The sequence below is a fragment of the Falco biarmicus genome, chromosome 12, assembly GCF_023638135.1.
Source record: "Falco biarmicus isolate bFalBia1 chromosome 12, bFalBia1.pri, whole genome shotgun sequence".
Lineage (NCBI taxonomy): Eukaryota > Metazoa > Chordata > Aves > Falconiformes > Falconidae > Falco > Falco biarmicus.
This window is the reverse complement of record NC_079299.1, coordinates 5,140,900-5,154,345: the sequence shown is the minus strand read 5'-3', so window position 1 is coordinate 5,154,345 and position 13,446 is coordinate 5,140,900. Positions and strand designations below refer to the sequence as shown.

General features: G+C 38.9%; 1 protein-coding gene across 5 annotated transcripts in view; it reads right to left on the bottom strand.

The window, feature by feature from the left end:
• Positions 1 to 13,446, bottom strand: part of LCLAT1 (lysocardiolipin acyltransferase 1) — a 117,041-nt gene that overhangs the window by 55,915 nt on the left and 47,680 nt on the right. For 4 of the 5 annotated variants that reach the window (XM_056357083.1, XM_056357082.1, XM_056357085.1 and 1 more), the window contains one exon: positions 6,083 to 6,229. The exons of the other annotated variant lie outside the window; for it this stretch is intronic. In XM_056357083.1, coding sequence (XP_056213058.1) covers positions 6,083 to 6,229 — 147 coding nt within the window. The remainder of the gene's footprint in view (positions 1 to 6,082; positions 6,230 to 13,446) is intronic. 5 annotated transcript variants of the gene reach the window in all.

The following is a 13,446-nucleotide window of genomic DNA, read 5'->3' as shown; positions in this document are numbered from 1 at the left end:
ACCTCCCCACACTTGGAAGCAACTCACTGTAAACATCTGCAAAACATCCTCCAAATTTCCCTTTACTACACTGCCTTTCTAAAAGACGTGTGAACAGCTGGACACTGGCACACCAGCCAACACTGTTCAGCTATTTCCTGATGTTTGTATCCCTGTCTTGCCTCTGGACTGTAAGTTTTATATAACAGAGATTGCTCCCTTCCCCTTTTGCATGACCCTAGCGTAATGGGATTTTAGAACTAGAATAATGCTCCCAGCTAATACAATGATCATTGTCATCTGGAAAAATCATCTCCCTCTTCCCTTCCTAACAACTATCAAGCCACGGGTTTTTGTGCATTAAACTATTACAGCAAGTCAGGATGGTCAAAGGATTTTGAAGCTATCCTGAAAGCAAGGGTAGGATCTATCTTCATTCTACCAAAAATAAGAATAATGCCCTTTCTCCCCCTCCTACTACTCTCAGCATTTGAAGAAAACAGTTCCTTACTCTGCTATCACTCGTGAACAAATGCACCGGCTGCCATTTTATCAGATGTAAGCGCCTTGGTGCCCACTGCTGTTTGGGATCTGTGTGAGACACCTGTGCCTAAACCTTCTGAGGGAAGTTTCAGAGTCTCTTGCTCTGAACTGGAATCAACAAAAGGCAGAAAATAGGTTGTTCCCCATTACATGAAACCTAGAGGTCAGAAAACGGATCCAGGAAATTAGAAACCTATTTTTACATCCTCTCCAACCTACGGGAATTCACACACCAAACCCCTCTTTAAAGTCCCTTAAAAAATAAACCAGGGGACGCTGTCAGCGCTGCAAAACTTACACAGATGCCTCATTCTGCAATCCAGACTATAACATTCTTAGGTGAAAGAATTAAAAAAAGTGAAAGATGCCTTTGTAAGCCTTACAGTGAAAACACTTCCTTAAGAAGAGGAAACATATGTTCTCTTCTTTGCTTCTACCCAACTAACACAAATTGCATAAAGCAGCTCTTGAAACAGGGACTGGAAATGAACTCAGTGTGGGTGTCCTCAGCCTCAAAAGGCTGCTCACATCAGCTGGCTAAGGGCAATGCCTGCTCTCGCTCACCCGCTCTGAAAAATACAAGCAAGCATTGCTTTCTAGAAACAAGTCTTTTCTTTCTTACGCTGTATTTAAGCCAAGCTAAATCTACCCCCCGAGTTTTTGGTCAGTATTCCTGTCAGGTGTATTTTGCATTTTAATTCTTTGGTCCTATTTGCTCCTATGATTAAAAAAAAAAAATACTATCTCTTTTTATGTAAAGCAGTGAGTTTATTAAGAGGGAGATGTGGAACCTTTCTTGATCCAGAACTGCTTCATGCTCTGTCTCCTCTGGTCTCGCACTGACTTGCCTCTCCTCCCATCTCCTCCAGCTAATACACGCTGCCTCTCAGAGGGTATGTTCTCTAGGGTGGCAACAAGTATGAGAAATCCAATTTATTTGAGTCTTTAGACTCTACTGCAGAGCAATTGTCAAACTACACAAAAGAAAAGAATTTAAGGGTTCTGGCCATAACATCTTACATTATTTTTTTTTGGTTTTGTGCTGCCTTTGGTACATCGTTTGATTACATTTTTTACCATTTATCTCAAAATGATGTGGGCAAATCCCGTTTATCACATTTTTACGTTGCTGGAAAGGCTCAGAAAGTCGGCACTTTCTAGAAGCACCACACTTCAGAATTCCATTTAAAGTAACTGGAGGAAGAGATTACACTAACACATTTTCTTGACTTTTGCGTTACAGATTTTTAAGAAATTGCTGTTGCTTAGAGGATAAAGTAAACAAATTCAATTTTTCTTAAAGCAAAATTATATCTTTGTGAGCTAGTTTTGAATTAAACCAAAAATCTCTAGAATTTCATGAAAGCCATAATGCAGTAACAAGCTGCATTCATGTGAGTCTGAATAATATTTGGAACTGAGGCTCCAAGATCCGCACCCAACAAAACCCTGAGTCTGTGCTCCCCATGAAACACGTACGCAGTATGGGCTCCTCTCAAACAAGCTCACAACCTCACATGCCTGGACCAGCCTTGTCCATGCTGATGTGTTCCGCTGGATGAAGAATTATAAACTTCCTTTATCATCCTACTGAAAAGCTGATTCCGACAACTTTAATACAACTATTTCCGATCAACTCTCAACGGGTGTTTTTTTTTTTTTCTAGTACTAGTGCACTGAAATTTAAGTATTAAGTACTACCTTTTCCTTTAATGTGACTTGTAATAAAAGCATGCATGTAATTCTCTATGACTTCAAGTACTCTCAAATGATATTGTGCCAGACAGTGAAAGAAGAAATGAATACTCTAAAAATACCTCTAAAAAAAAAAAAAAAAATGTATTAGAGGTTTGCATAGAAACCATAAAAGCTATATTGGCTCACAGTTAATATTTTAAGACAAATTAAGCAATTTTTCTTTGTGCTACTTTCAAACTATTGCATGTTAAATCAACCTCTACCAGTGCTTTTGAACAATATTTTTTTGCATTACCAAAGTACATCATATTTACTAGAACAGAGAATATTCCAACTGCAGTTCATTGTTACCCTCTAGACGGACTACTGTATGTGGTCCACATCACAACACTCCTGCCAAAATCTCTAGCAAGCTTTCCTATTGTTTTTTTAGCTGTTCCTCAAGGAAAAAAGGTCTGTGCAATCCCATTCTGTCCACCTGTTCCCCTTACCTTTTGAAGCTATTGCCACCTGGCAAACAAAGTTTGACAGAGACAAGAGATTCAAAGAACATGAAGACCTACAGCAGTTTTAGAAAAACCAGTGGCTGTGTAAAAGGGGGTCTCCAAGAGCAGAGACCTCAGTAACAGGAAAAGCCAGGGCAGGCTCCACAGGTGTTCAGTGGGCTGGGGCTTGCAGCACAGCATGCAGCAGTCCATCGGTTAACCCAGGTATTGGTGAGGACAAGCCAAAGCACACGATGCCTCTTGCTGAGACGGCAGCAAGAGATTTGTGGAGAAAATGTCACACGGAAGGAAACACAAGGAAAAAGAAGTTGGAGTGAAGAGACCACGTACAGGGATGCAGACACAAATCCATAGGAAATGAGACTTTAACAGGCGCAGAGCAATACAGATTTTTTTTTTTTTGTTATTGCTTTCTGAAGAATTACTATAAAGACTCTTGTAAAGAACACCAAGAACAAGCAAAATGGTGGGTTGTGTTCCAGCTTTCCAGAAGCTTATGGTTGCTTTTTCTTCAGGGCTTCAGAAAGTCTGGCTATATGTTTATCTGCTTAGGGCTTCCTTTGAAGCAATTACAATAAAATACCTTCGATGCACTTAGCTTTAACCTTGAAGTACTCCCGAGTGAAAAGATGACCAACCTATCAGAAATAAGTATATAATTATTACCTCAGACCCTATACATCCAGTCTGCATATACATTGTTCAGGGTTTATGACATTACGATTTCTAAAATTTATTTACGTAGCATCATCCACTGCAAAGTACTTCACCAACTTTAAGTCAGGCAGTGGCCCATGTACAAATACAGTCATAATTTAAATTTCTTTGAAATCTTTCCTTCTTGAATACGTGAAAACATTATACAGTTTCTTATAAAGAAGAGTAAATCTATCATTGTCATGTGACCACTAAGAGAAAAAAAATGATAGGAGCACAGAGCCACACAGCAATTCTGCTCTTCAGTGAAGTACATGTGAAACGTTATTTTCCGTTTTAAGTACCAGAATCATTTTTTTTTCAGAAGTAATTAGCAGGTTTGGAATTTGGTCAGAAAAGAAGAGCCATTTCCTCTATTTTTACAAAATGTTCCCAAGGATATCAAGTGACCATTCAGAACAAAACTGCAGTTTGTTTCTTATTCTAAAAGATCGAACACAAGGTTGCAATAGGTCTTAATATGTCAGTTTTCCAAACATATTTTTTTCAAATTCTTACACAAAATACATTATTATGTTCTATCATTCTCACATGGCATAACTTATTGCTTGGTCGGGATTAGCTCATCAAAGGATTTTGCCCTGTCTCCCATAATATTTTAAAATACATGAGCTAATGTTTCCTGTGAAAACAATTAAAGCAAGCGAGCTATTTACTTTCAAAGAAAAAGCCCTAGGGTTTTCTCTATACATGTGATCATGCACAAATATAGTATCAAGGCAGCATTCATTACGGATGGCAAGTTAGAGTGCTAAACAGCAGGCAATTTAACAGGTCAGGAGCCAGCACGGCTGCCCAGGGAAGGAGTGCCCTGTGGTGTCCTCTGCCCATCGCTCCATCCCTCCCACCACGCTGCTTCCTCCCGGGGCTGCCCAGCAAACGGGGGAAACGATCACCAGCATCTGCAGCGCCTTCGGAGGAAGAGTGCACTTAGTGCTGTTCGGACACTGCGAAGTCGAAAGAGTATGTGTTACACACGCATAAGGAAGGACAACCAGAACAGAAATACCTTTAAAAAAAAAAGCCAAAACCTGTGTTCAGAATATTCAGTTAGAGAATTTTTTTAATATTCAGTGAAGAATCTTGGCTGCATGAATTTCTCAGTGGATGGTATCAACAGCATATACTTAAATTTAGTTAAAATCATTTATATCTGTTTACAACAGCAGAGAGAAACCCCTGTGTTCCCTTAAGCAACTCCCCATTCAGGTGGGAGCATCCCCACCTGTGGGACTCTGCAGCACAAGTGTTAACACACTGCAGCTGTCTCAGTCCTTAGCTAACTCCTCTTTGTTAAAGGTGCAGTACAAAACTTGCTCAGTTCTTTAAAATCTTTTGTCTCTGAGGAATACTGGGAGGGATTAGAAGGAACACATAACTTATAGTATAAATGGCAAACAATCCAATTGTTTCAGTCATCTTGAGATGGAAACACCTGTTCAGAAAGAGAGTATGTGCAACCCAAGGAGGAGCCTCCTGGCTCCATAAATAATACAAAGATTTAATCTCATAATTCAGACCTAGGAGGGGACAGTTGTTCATGAATTCAAGGAAAGAAAAAAAAAATTAAAATTTCCATCTTTTTTTCCTATTTTTAGATACAAATAACTAATTCAACAAGAGATATCATGTGAAGAAGTCCAAGAATATACAATGCATTTATCCTCTTTTAGGAAGGCTGCTCAAGTGATGACAATTCCCTACAGTGTGATAGCATCTGAACACTACACATATCCACTTTTAAGGATATCAGGAACACAGAAGAACAAATAGCAGTATATGCTAGTTATTTGTATACTGTGTCTAGTACTTACTGATCTGACATTGCAATAAAATAGGATTTGAGAGTATCTGCAATGGGAAGTATAGTAAAAATCTTTTAAATAAGCTAAAACATATAAGTTTAATTGCAATTGATTTTCTTTTTAAAGATGATTCTTACCAAATCATGCTGCAGGCATGAGCCACCACAGAATAGTCACACAATGTCGTATTTTATTGGCAATTGAGTCTTCAACACTGGTTAGCAGCTTGCTACTAATGCCATAAGATATTTTGGTAGATATTTTATTAAGAATTAATACTGCAGAATCAAACTCATTAGATTTACTCTTATGGTAATGCCAACATTTGTTTTAGGGAGATAATTCTCTTAGAGGCAGATACTGACTGCTTACATGGCCTAAGAACAAGTATCTCCATCTTCTCTTAAAACATTAGGCAAGAAATCTAATAGAATCAGTAGTTCTCCTCTTCAATCACTCTTCCGTAGGTCTGAAATGATTCTGCACTCTTTGCCACAGTAATACAGGAAATGGGAACACTCAAGTGATTTATTCCAGGTCTTGAAACCTACTTTTGCTAATGCAACGTACATACAGTACTGACCAATATAAAGCCATCTCAATCATCAGATGCTTCGAAACCTAAGTTATTTCAGGAAGACTGGCAAAGCCTCTCAGTGGAACTACACTCGTGCCCCTCAAATGAAATCAGCACCTATGATCATTTACTACAGTTTCCACAGTCCATGAGAACTCAAGTCTTGCTCCAGCCTTGGACTTTTTAAAACTATTCCCATAAACAACAGAGAATTTCCATGTTGAACATTCCACGAGAAGATGACAAATGCAGCCTACCTGTGAGATCAGTTCCTTCCGGAAAGATGAGGAGCTGTAGCGGTTCACGAATGTCACAGAAATAATCCAGCATTTTTTCAAAGTGACTCTTGTCATCTTCCCACTTTCTCTGAATGAAAACAAAGGCAGCAACCTGCATTGCCCAACCTAAAGTTTAAAAAAATACACCTTTATTAACATTTTACTCTGATACTTCCACAGTGTCTGTTACTCCAGAATAATTTATAAACTGTTAGATGTATTTTATTTGCTGCCTGCCTGTCCTCACCTCTGAGTAAGAGCACTGTTACCTTGTAAAATGAGTTTTTGATATGAGGCAAAAGAATGCATAATTTAAACAAATCTAAACAAATTTGGAATGGCTACGGGTTTGCACAACTGAAGTTACCAGAGTCAGAAAAGCTTTCCAGAGAGCAAGAACAGGGTCAATGCTGTCATGAAAGGAGGTGTAGCGAGGTAGGTGATGGTCTCTTCTCTCAAGTAAAAAGCCATAGGATAAGTGGGAGTGGCCTCAAGTTGCACCAGAGGAGGTTTAGATTGACTGTTAGGAAAAACTTCTCCACCAAAAGGATTATCAAGCATTGGATCGGGCTGCCCAGGGAAGCGGTGGAGTCACCATCCCTGGAGGTATTTAAAAGGCATATTGATGTGGTGCTTAGGGACATGGTTCAGTGGTGGGTTTGGCAGTGCTAGGGTAACAGTTGGACTCGATCTTAAAAGGTCTCTTCCAACCTAAATGATTCTATTAGGTGAAGTATTTAAAACCATGGACCTCACTATAACACCCTTAATCACTGCAACATTGATTTACTTAAGGGAAGGCTAGTTCCTACAGACAAACATCTCAGCAATAATATAATTTTCATTACTAATATAAGAAAAAACAAAGTTGTTCTTTACACTTGATTATAGAAAAATTTGATGTATATCCATTTGTATTAACCCACAAGACAACTGTGAAGATTTCCAGCCTGACATCAAACTGACACACATAATGCAGTTAAAACCAATGGAAGTGCTGCTAAGCCTGCAGCTCAGGGGTCATATGCTATTATCTTCAATAAAAGTTCTTGGCTTTTTTACACAAGATACTAGAAATTTGCACATAATATTATAAGTTTTGTCCACTACTTCAGATAGCAGGACAAAAAAAAAAAAAAAAAAAATCAGGGCTCCAGTTCTACCACATGCCCATGATGCTCCCTTCTTAAACAGGGCTCAGGGAAGCATGATGTTGCCTTACAACTGTACTTGACTAGCTTGTATCTCATTGGAAAAGCTGCCCATAGATATTCCACATCAAAGAGAAAACATCCCAAGTTCCTATTCACCTTTTTGCTTCAGTTCTCAAAGTCTACTTTTCCTTTGCTGGTGACTTACAGCATGTTATTCTCGCACTTTATTTCAGCTCCTCTTCCCAGGGATCCCTTTCTATTCTGTTCATGGCAGTATCTTACAAGCAGCGTATGCTAGAAAATCACTCATTAAAGTCACCAATTTTTACATCATCTTTGTAAGTCAGCCTGGATAATGCATTACCCAAGCTGCATAATCTGTTCTGCATTGGTTAGGAATATTAATTGTATTGTTAAAGATTTGTAACCTGTATCATGGGGGAGATACTTTTTATTTTTAAATCAGTTAAACAGATGGAGCATGCATAACTAACATGCCTTCTGCAATCTGGACCTAATGAGTCTCAGATATTCAGATAATGAATGATATCCAGATAACCAAATACTGAAAGTGGTTATATGTATTCAGAAAATAAATGCCCAGAATGCAGTCTCAGCAAATCATTTCAAATTTACACGCTGTACTTGTTAAAAACCCTCTGCAAACAAAACTAAAAACTTTGACCGCAACATTTTATGTGCATCTATGCACATATCACATTCCCACATCTGCAATGTCAAAAAGTATCAGTACAGCTTTATTAAGAGAAGCTACCACGTTTAAACAAGTAATTTGCAGAAAAAATAAAGCTAAACTTTAAAGTCACTGAAAAATAACTTGGTAATTTAACTATGCTTTCTACTGGCATTTCATCATCTCCTATCGCTACAAGACATTTCACTACAATGGTGCAAAACCAATATTTTAAATTGAACTAATCAGGGCTTCATTTTCATACTTGTCATCGTGTTATATAAAGAGGGCATCTTTTCATACCAAAAGTTGCCAGATACCAAATGGTGCCAAAGCATTCCATTCCTCTAGAAGATACATGGAAATGGAATGAAGCTGTCAGGGGAAGTTCAGGTTGGACATTAGGAAAAGGTTTTTCACTGAGGGGGTGGTCAGTCACTGCAACAGGGTCTCCAGGGAAGTAGTCACGGCACCCAGCCTGACGGAGTTCAAGAAGCATCTAGACGATGCTCTTAGTCATATGGTTTAGTTTTATGTAGTCCTGAGAGGAGCAGGGAGTTGGGCTTGATGAACCTTATGGGTTCCTTCCAACTTGAGATATTCTATCATACCTCATCCGAAGTCAAATTAATAAAAAAAGGACACAGCAAAGGAAAAAAGCCTTCTAAGCAGAAACAGAGATGCCTTTTACAATGTAGATGCTCCATGTGACAGAGTGGAAAACCACATAAAGATTAGGAAAGTCGTGCTGTGGTTTTGGATTTTTCCAGTTGTTCTTACCACTCAGCCCAGACATTTTCTATGTGTTATGTACTCTAGACTATGCCTAAACTAGTTTATGCAAAACCTGTACTGTGCTAAACCATTTCATGGTGTGGTATCACACAACAGGCCTAAATTATTCAGTTCTTGTGTTCTCATTGCAGCAGAGTCTGTAGGTGGAAAGAAGGGAAACGAGAAGCAAAATAAACGCTCACTTGGGAAGCCTGCCGATACTTTCCCAGGTCAGCAGCTCCTTAGGAAGAGTGGGTTTGGTCCATAATGGAGAAAGCATGGAAAAAACCTCACTGCCAGATCCCACCCTCTCCCCTGCCTTTCTTCATGCAGCACAAGGCTTTAAATTATATGGAAACTTGCACGTAAACTCTTTTTAGCAACCATTCTTTAACAGCACTGTGAACACCAAATTGCAAACACCTTTAGTTACTAAGATAGCTAGCTGCTGCTTGGGTAGCTTGTATTTTACCTGACTGAACTGCCTTAAAGCACAGGATAAGTGCAGTAGTTTCCCATTCCTGTCCTAAGTGCTGGTGTTATATACAGGCTATGAAAAATTAAACAGAGGCAGTAATGTAATGACAGCAGGGTGTCAGGTAGGAGGAAGAAAGAGAGAGAGAGGGAAGCTCGGAGGCATCTAGGTTTTAAAATAAACAACAGGTTTGATTTTCTAACCTTTCCAATAGATAATATCCAGTTTCCTGGAATAATTTTTCTATCTTTAAGTGTATATCTAATTAGATAAAAGTCCTGACTGCTCAAATAAGAACAGATTATTTAACAGTCAGATGACTAATAGTAAAGGACACAGATTCTCCTCCCCACTTACGCCAGCACAGCACACTGCACCTAACTATTTTACCATTTATGAAAGTGGAAGAATCTTCCACATTTACTGGATACCTTAAAGCTTGAGCAGAAGGCAACAAAAATATGAATTACCACCTTCAACCAAACCCCTGGTCTGTGCATTGATGGGGGAGAATGCTGCTGTTTACACGTCTCACCACCCCACCAAATTCAAGCAGGAGAGGAAACCCAGCACAGGCTTGTAGACGCATGTCTCTGAACAAAGCAAAAGCAGCTCTCACTTTGATTTCCATTCCACAGTGTGTCTGCATTGTGCTGCTGGAAAAACATCATGTAAGAAAGCCAAGGCATGAGAAACGGCAGGAATTCAGTAGAGTAATGGGCAAAATGAAAGGTTTTGGTAATCAGCAAGATTTATGAATATGCAGCAGAAGGAAGTACCTTCTCATGTGCAGCCTGCAGTGAGACATGCTGTTCAGTTAATTAGCGGTAAGCCTAGGTCAACACATTGCTCAACACAAGTAATTACATTTTGCTCTTTTTGCACAGCATTTTTGGTTGTCTAAAAGCTCTCGGGCAACAGGAAATTTCCTAGCAAAGGCAGCATTTACTTGATTGGGGAAAAATGGTTGCCTTTTCATTTGCAGATACTTGAGAAATCATTGCTTACAAAAACATGGCAGAGAAACAGTGAAACTGAAGACATCACAGCAATGTAATTCCATTTCTTTGCTAAAATAGTTTTCTTGTAAGAGTTGACACTTTGGATAACTAACATTGCTTGGAAAAAGTATACAAAAAGCATCACACTGCACAGCTCTTGTTCCAAATTGCAAAACAGCAGTGCAAAAACCTACCAGGTAGAGCAGCTAGCCACACTGACCTTTAAATCAACTATTCAGAGCTGAAAAAGTCAAAAAAGGCAGGTCCAAATCTCAGGTACACATACACGCTAATATGTCCTTCTATCAGGATATAGCATTATACAGAAAAAAATATTACACAAAAAGGAAAGCCTGCTACTGAACTACAGAAATGTGCTGTACATAAAAATTTCCTTGCTGCCTTGGGGATAAAGCAAATTACAGCTTATGCAGGTTGAGAATTTGCAACATTGTATTAAACATGCTAGCTGCAAGTATAAAGCTTTTTAAATTCTAAGACCCTGCACTTCTATTTTCCCCACCTCAAAATCCTTTAAAAGAAAATAACACTTGAAGCTGAAATTTCTTAAGTGTGTTTCCATTGCAAAGATAATTTGGGAGTAAGTAGATACTAGGGATGGAGGTGGCAATGAACAAAAGAGAGAAAGAGGTGGGTTGTGCAAAAAAAAAAAAAAAAAAGTATTTGGTTTTGTCTCACAATGTTATGCATATTTCCATAAGTACCTCAGAAATTAAATATCCCCAAAAATGTCATATCTCTGTAAGAGGAATATTACGGCTGATATTGAAAGCAAGCATATACACATAAAGAAAATGGTATCTATTTCCTATAGCAATGTAACAGAACAACTAATAATATTATACCACCCCCAACAAAAAAAAAAAAAAATCAATAAATGATTCAACAGGGGTCTGGTCCTGATCAGGGCTTTTGAGGCAACAGGGAACCAGACGGTTAGGCTTAATAAGGGAAATCACTCGGAAGCGCATGATCCCACTGCATACAAATAATTGGGTCCATTAACAGTTTGTTATTCCAAGTGTTTTGCTGCACATAATACCCACAAGGCAACAACCACACAATTCCAAATGTTCCTTATTTCAAAGACCTGTAGGTATTGAAAAGATGTTAACACAGAAAATCACACAGGAAGCCAGGGCTTAAGGCTACTACGTATATACACTATTAAGTTTTCATCAAGATAGACTGCTAAACAGGTTTCTGAAAATTCAATTAGAATCAGCCATTTTGGGGGGGGTGGGGTGGTGGTGTCCTAGATAGTTTTATGTCTAATAACCCAAAGAAAATTAAAAGATTTTCTTACATTTAATGTAATCTGTAGAGATGGCGCATAACCACTGATAACAGCAAAGAAATGTAAACTGGGAAAACATGCCATCCTAATTCTGCTGTTACGTGTTCTGTGAGATTGGACAAAACCACCGCTCTCTTCACCACTTGTTTATTAAATGGGGAGAATGAGAAAGGTTAGCATCTGATCTCACTCTTGTGATGTGTGTTTTGGAGAGGCAAAGGGGGTAGAAAGAAAGTGGAGTCATTATTATATAGAAAGTATAAGGATGGTCTTAATGCAAGACAGGCTTAGTATTATTCCTGCCCCCCAACAGAGCTGGGAGAATTTCTGTGGTATACTTCTGAAAATATTCCTATTATGCCCCTCCTGGAAGGGCCAAGCTGGGAAACAGGCACCTAAGTCTTGTCTTCCCCACAAAAAAATGCATGTAGAGTCACAGTCAAATTAAGATGCATTTTTGCTTCAAAGTAATAATCCTCTCCTCACATTTACAACTTCTTCAAGAGAGTCTTCATCATGAACAACTGGTGGAATAACAATTGTGCTTTCCATTAGAGAGCATACTTTTCAACTTCTACTTTAAAAATCACGTAGGATAACAACTCCAAGGTAATTAAGTCTGGCAGCTCATAATTGAATTGCTAGAAGACAAAATGTCACAGCTCCTCAAAACTCTCATTTCAGCTTGTTTTAACATAACAAAGATACTTGAGACATAAGCTATACTAGAAAGTTCAGCAGGTTACACTTAATTTTTTAAACCAATATGCTCTACCGATAAGAATTTGAATGCAAATCCAGCTATAACCTGAACCGAGACACTTCTGGTGATGCATTTATATCCCTCCCTACAGAAGTAGCTGTGGCAGCACAAACACTCCACGCCAGTTGTAAATGCGTACAGACTCCCCGTAGTGGGCTGCTTTAACCATACTCCAATTGAGTTAAGTGCTAAAATTTTCTAGGCTTAGCGACACCAATATCTTACTTCATGGTAGCTGATCCATCATAGCTGTCGGTGTGCATGCTCTTAGCCCGTGGCAAAGGCAGGATAATTTGAGTTGTTTGCCCTGCTTCATTGAAAACTAAGATGACTCAAATTACTTTGAGCTTGCTTCAGGCAAAGCTCGCACACATGGACAGCTATAATGGATCAACTGACATGCAGTAAAAGATTGGTGGGGCTATGCCCAGCGCTGAAATAGAGCACAAGTCTTGATTATTTTTTTTCCCCAGCACTTAACAGAACAAGGGCCAAACCTAACTTGAGCCTTTGAAAGCTATGACACAAGTGATCAGACGAGTGACAACTAAAAAGCTCCTACATCCTGCAGTCTCTTTCAAGAGCAACACTAACCACACAATAACTTGAATACAGAGCTTAAGATCTGGACAGAGTTACTCAGTTATCTCTGCTCCTACGTGCTGCAGGTTTGCCAGCTTTGCTTATTCTCCTCTTTTTCCTTCATCACCTTATCCTTGCCATACGTGTTCTTGCCCCAGTCTGCACCAGTTACAATTCTTTGCTTTCACAGTCTCAGTGAGCCTTTTCAAAAATGTACCTCTTCAAGATACATCCATCAATGGTGCCTGCAACACTTGCATACATTGAATTATGGTGTTATTTATCTCTTCCATCTGCATTAAGCAAAATCAGGATTAATATCATCTCACATATAGCAGCCATACACTGACACTAATCCCTTTGGTTACCCTCCCATTTTTCCATCAATTTATCTGAGAGTGCTCAAGTTAAACCCAAATTTTAATTTATTTTTCATGTAGATGTCGAGGCACTTTTAACCACTAAAACCCAAATATTACTGCAAGCCCATCACACATACGCAAACTGTCCGTAATTAAAACACAAACTAATTTCCAGTGAAGTCTTACTGGTTCATGTCACAACAAAACTTTTATAAATGCA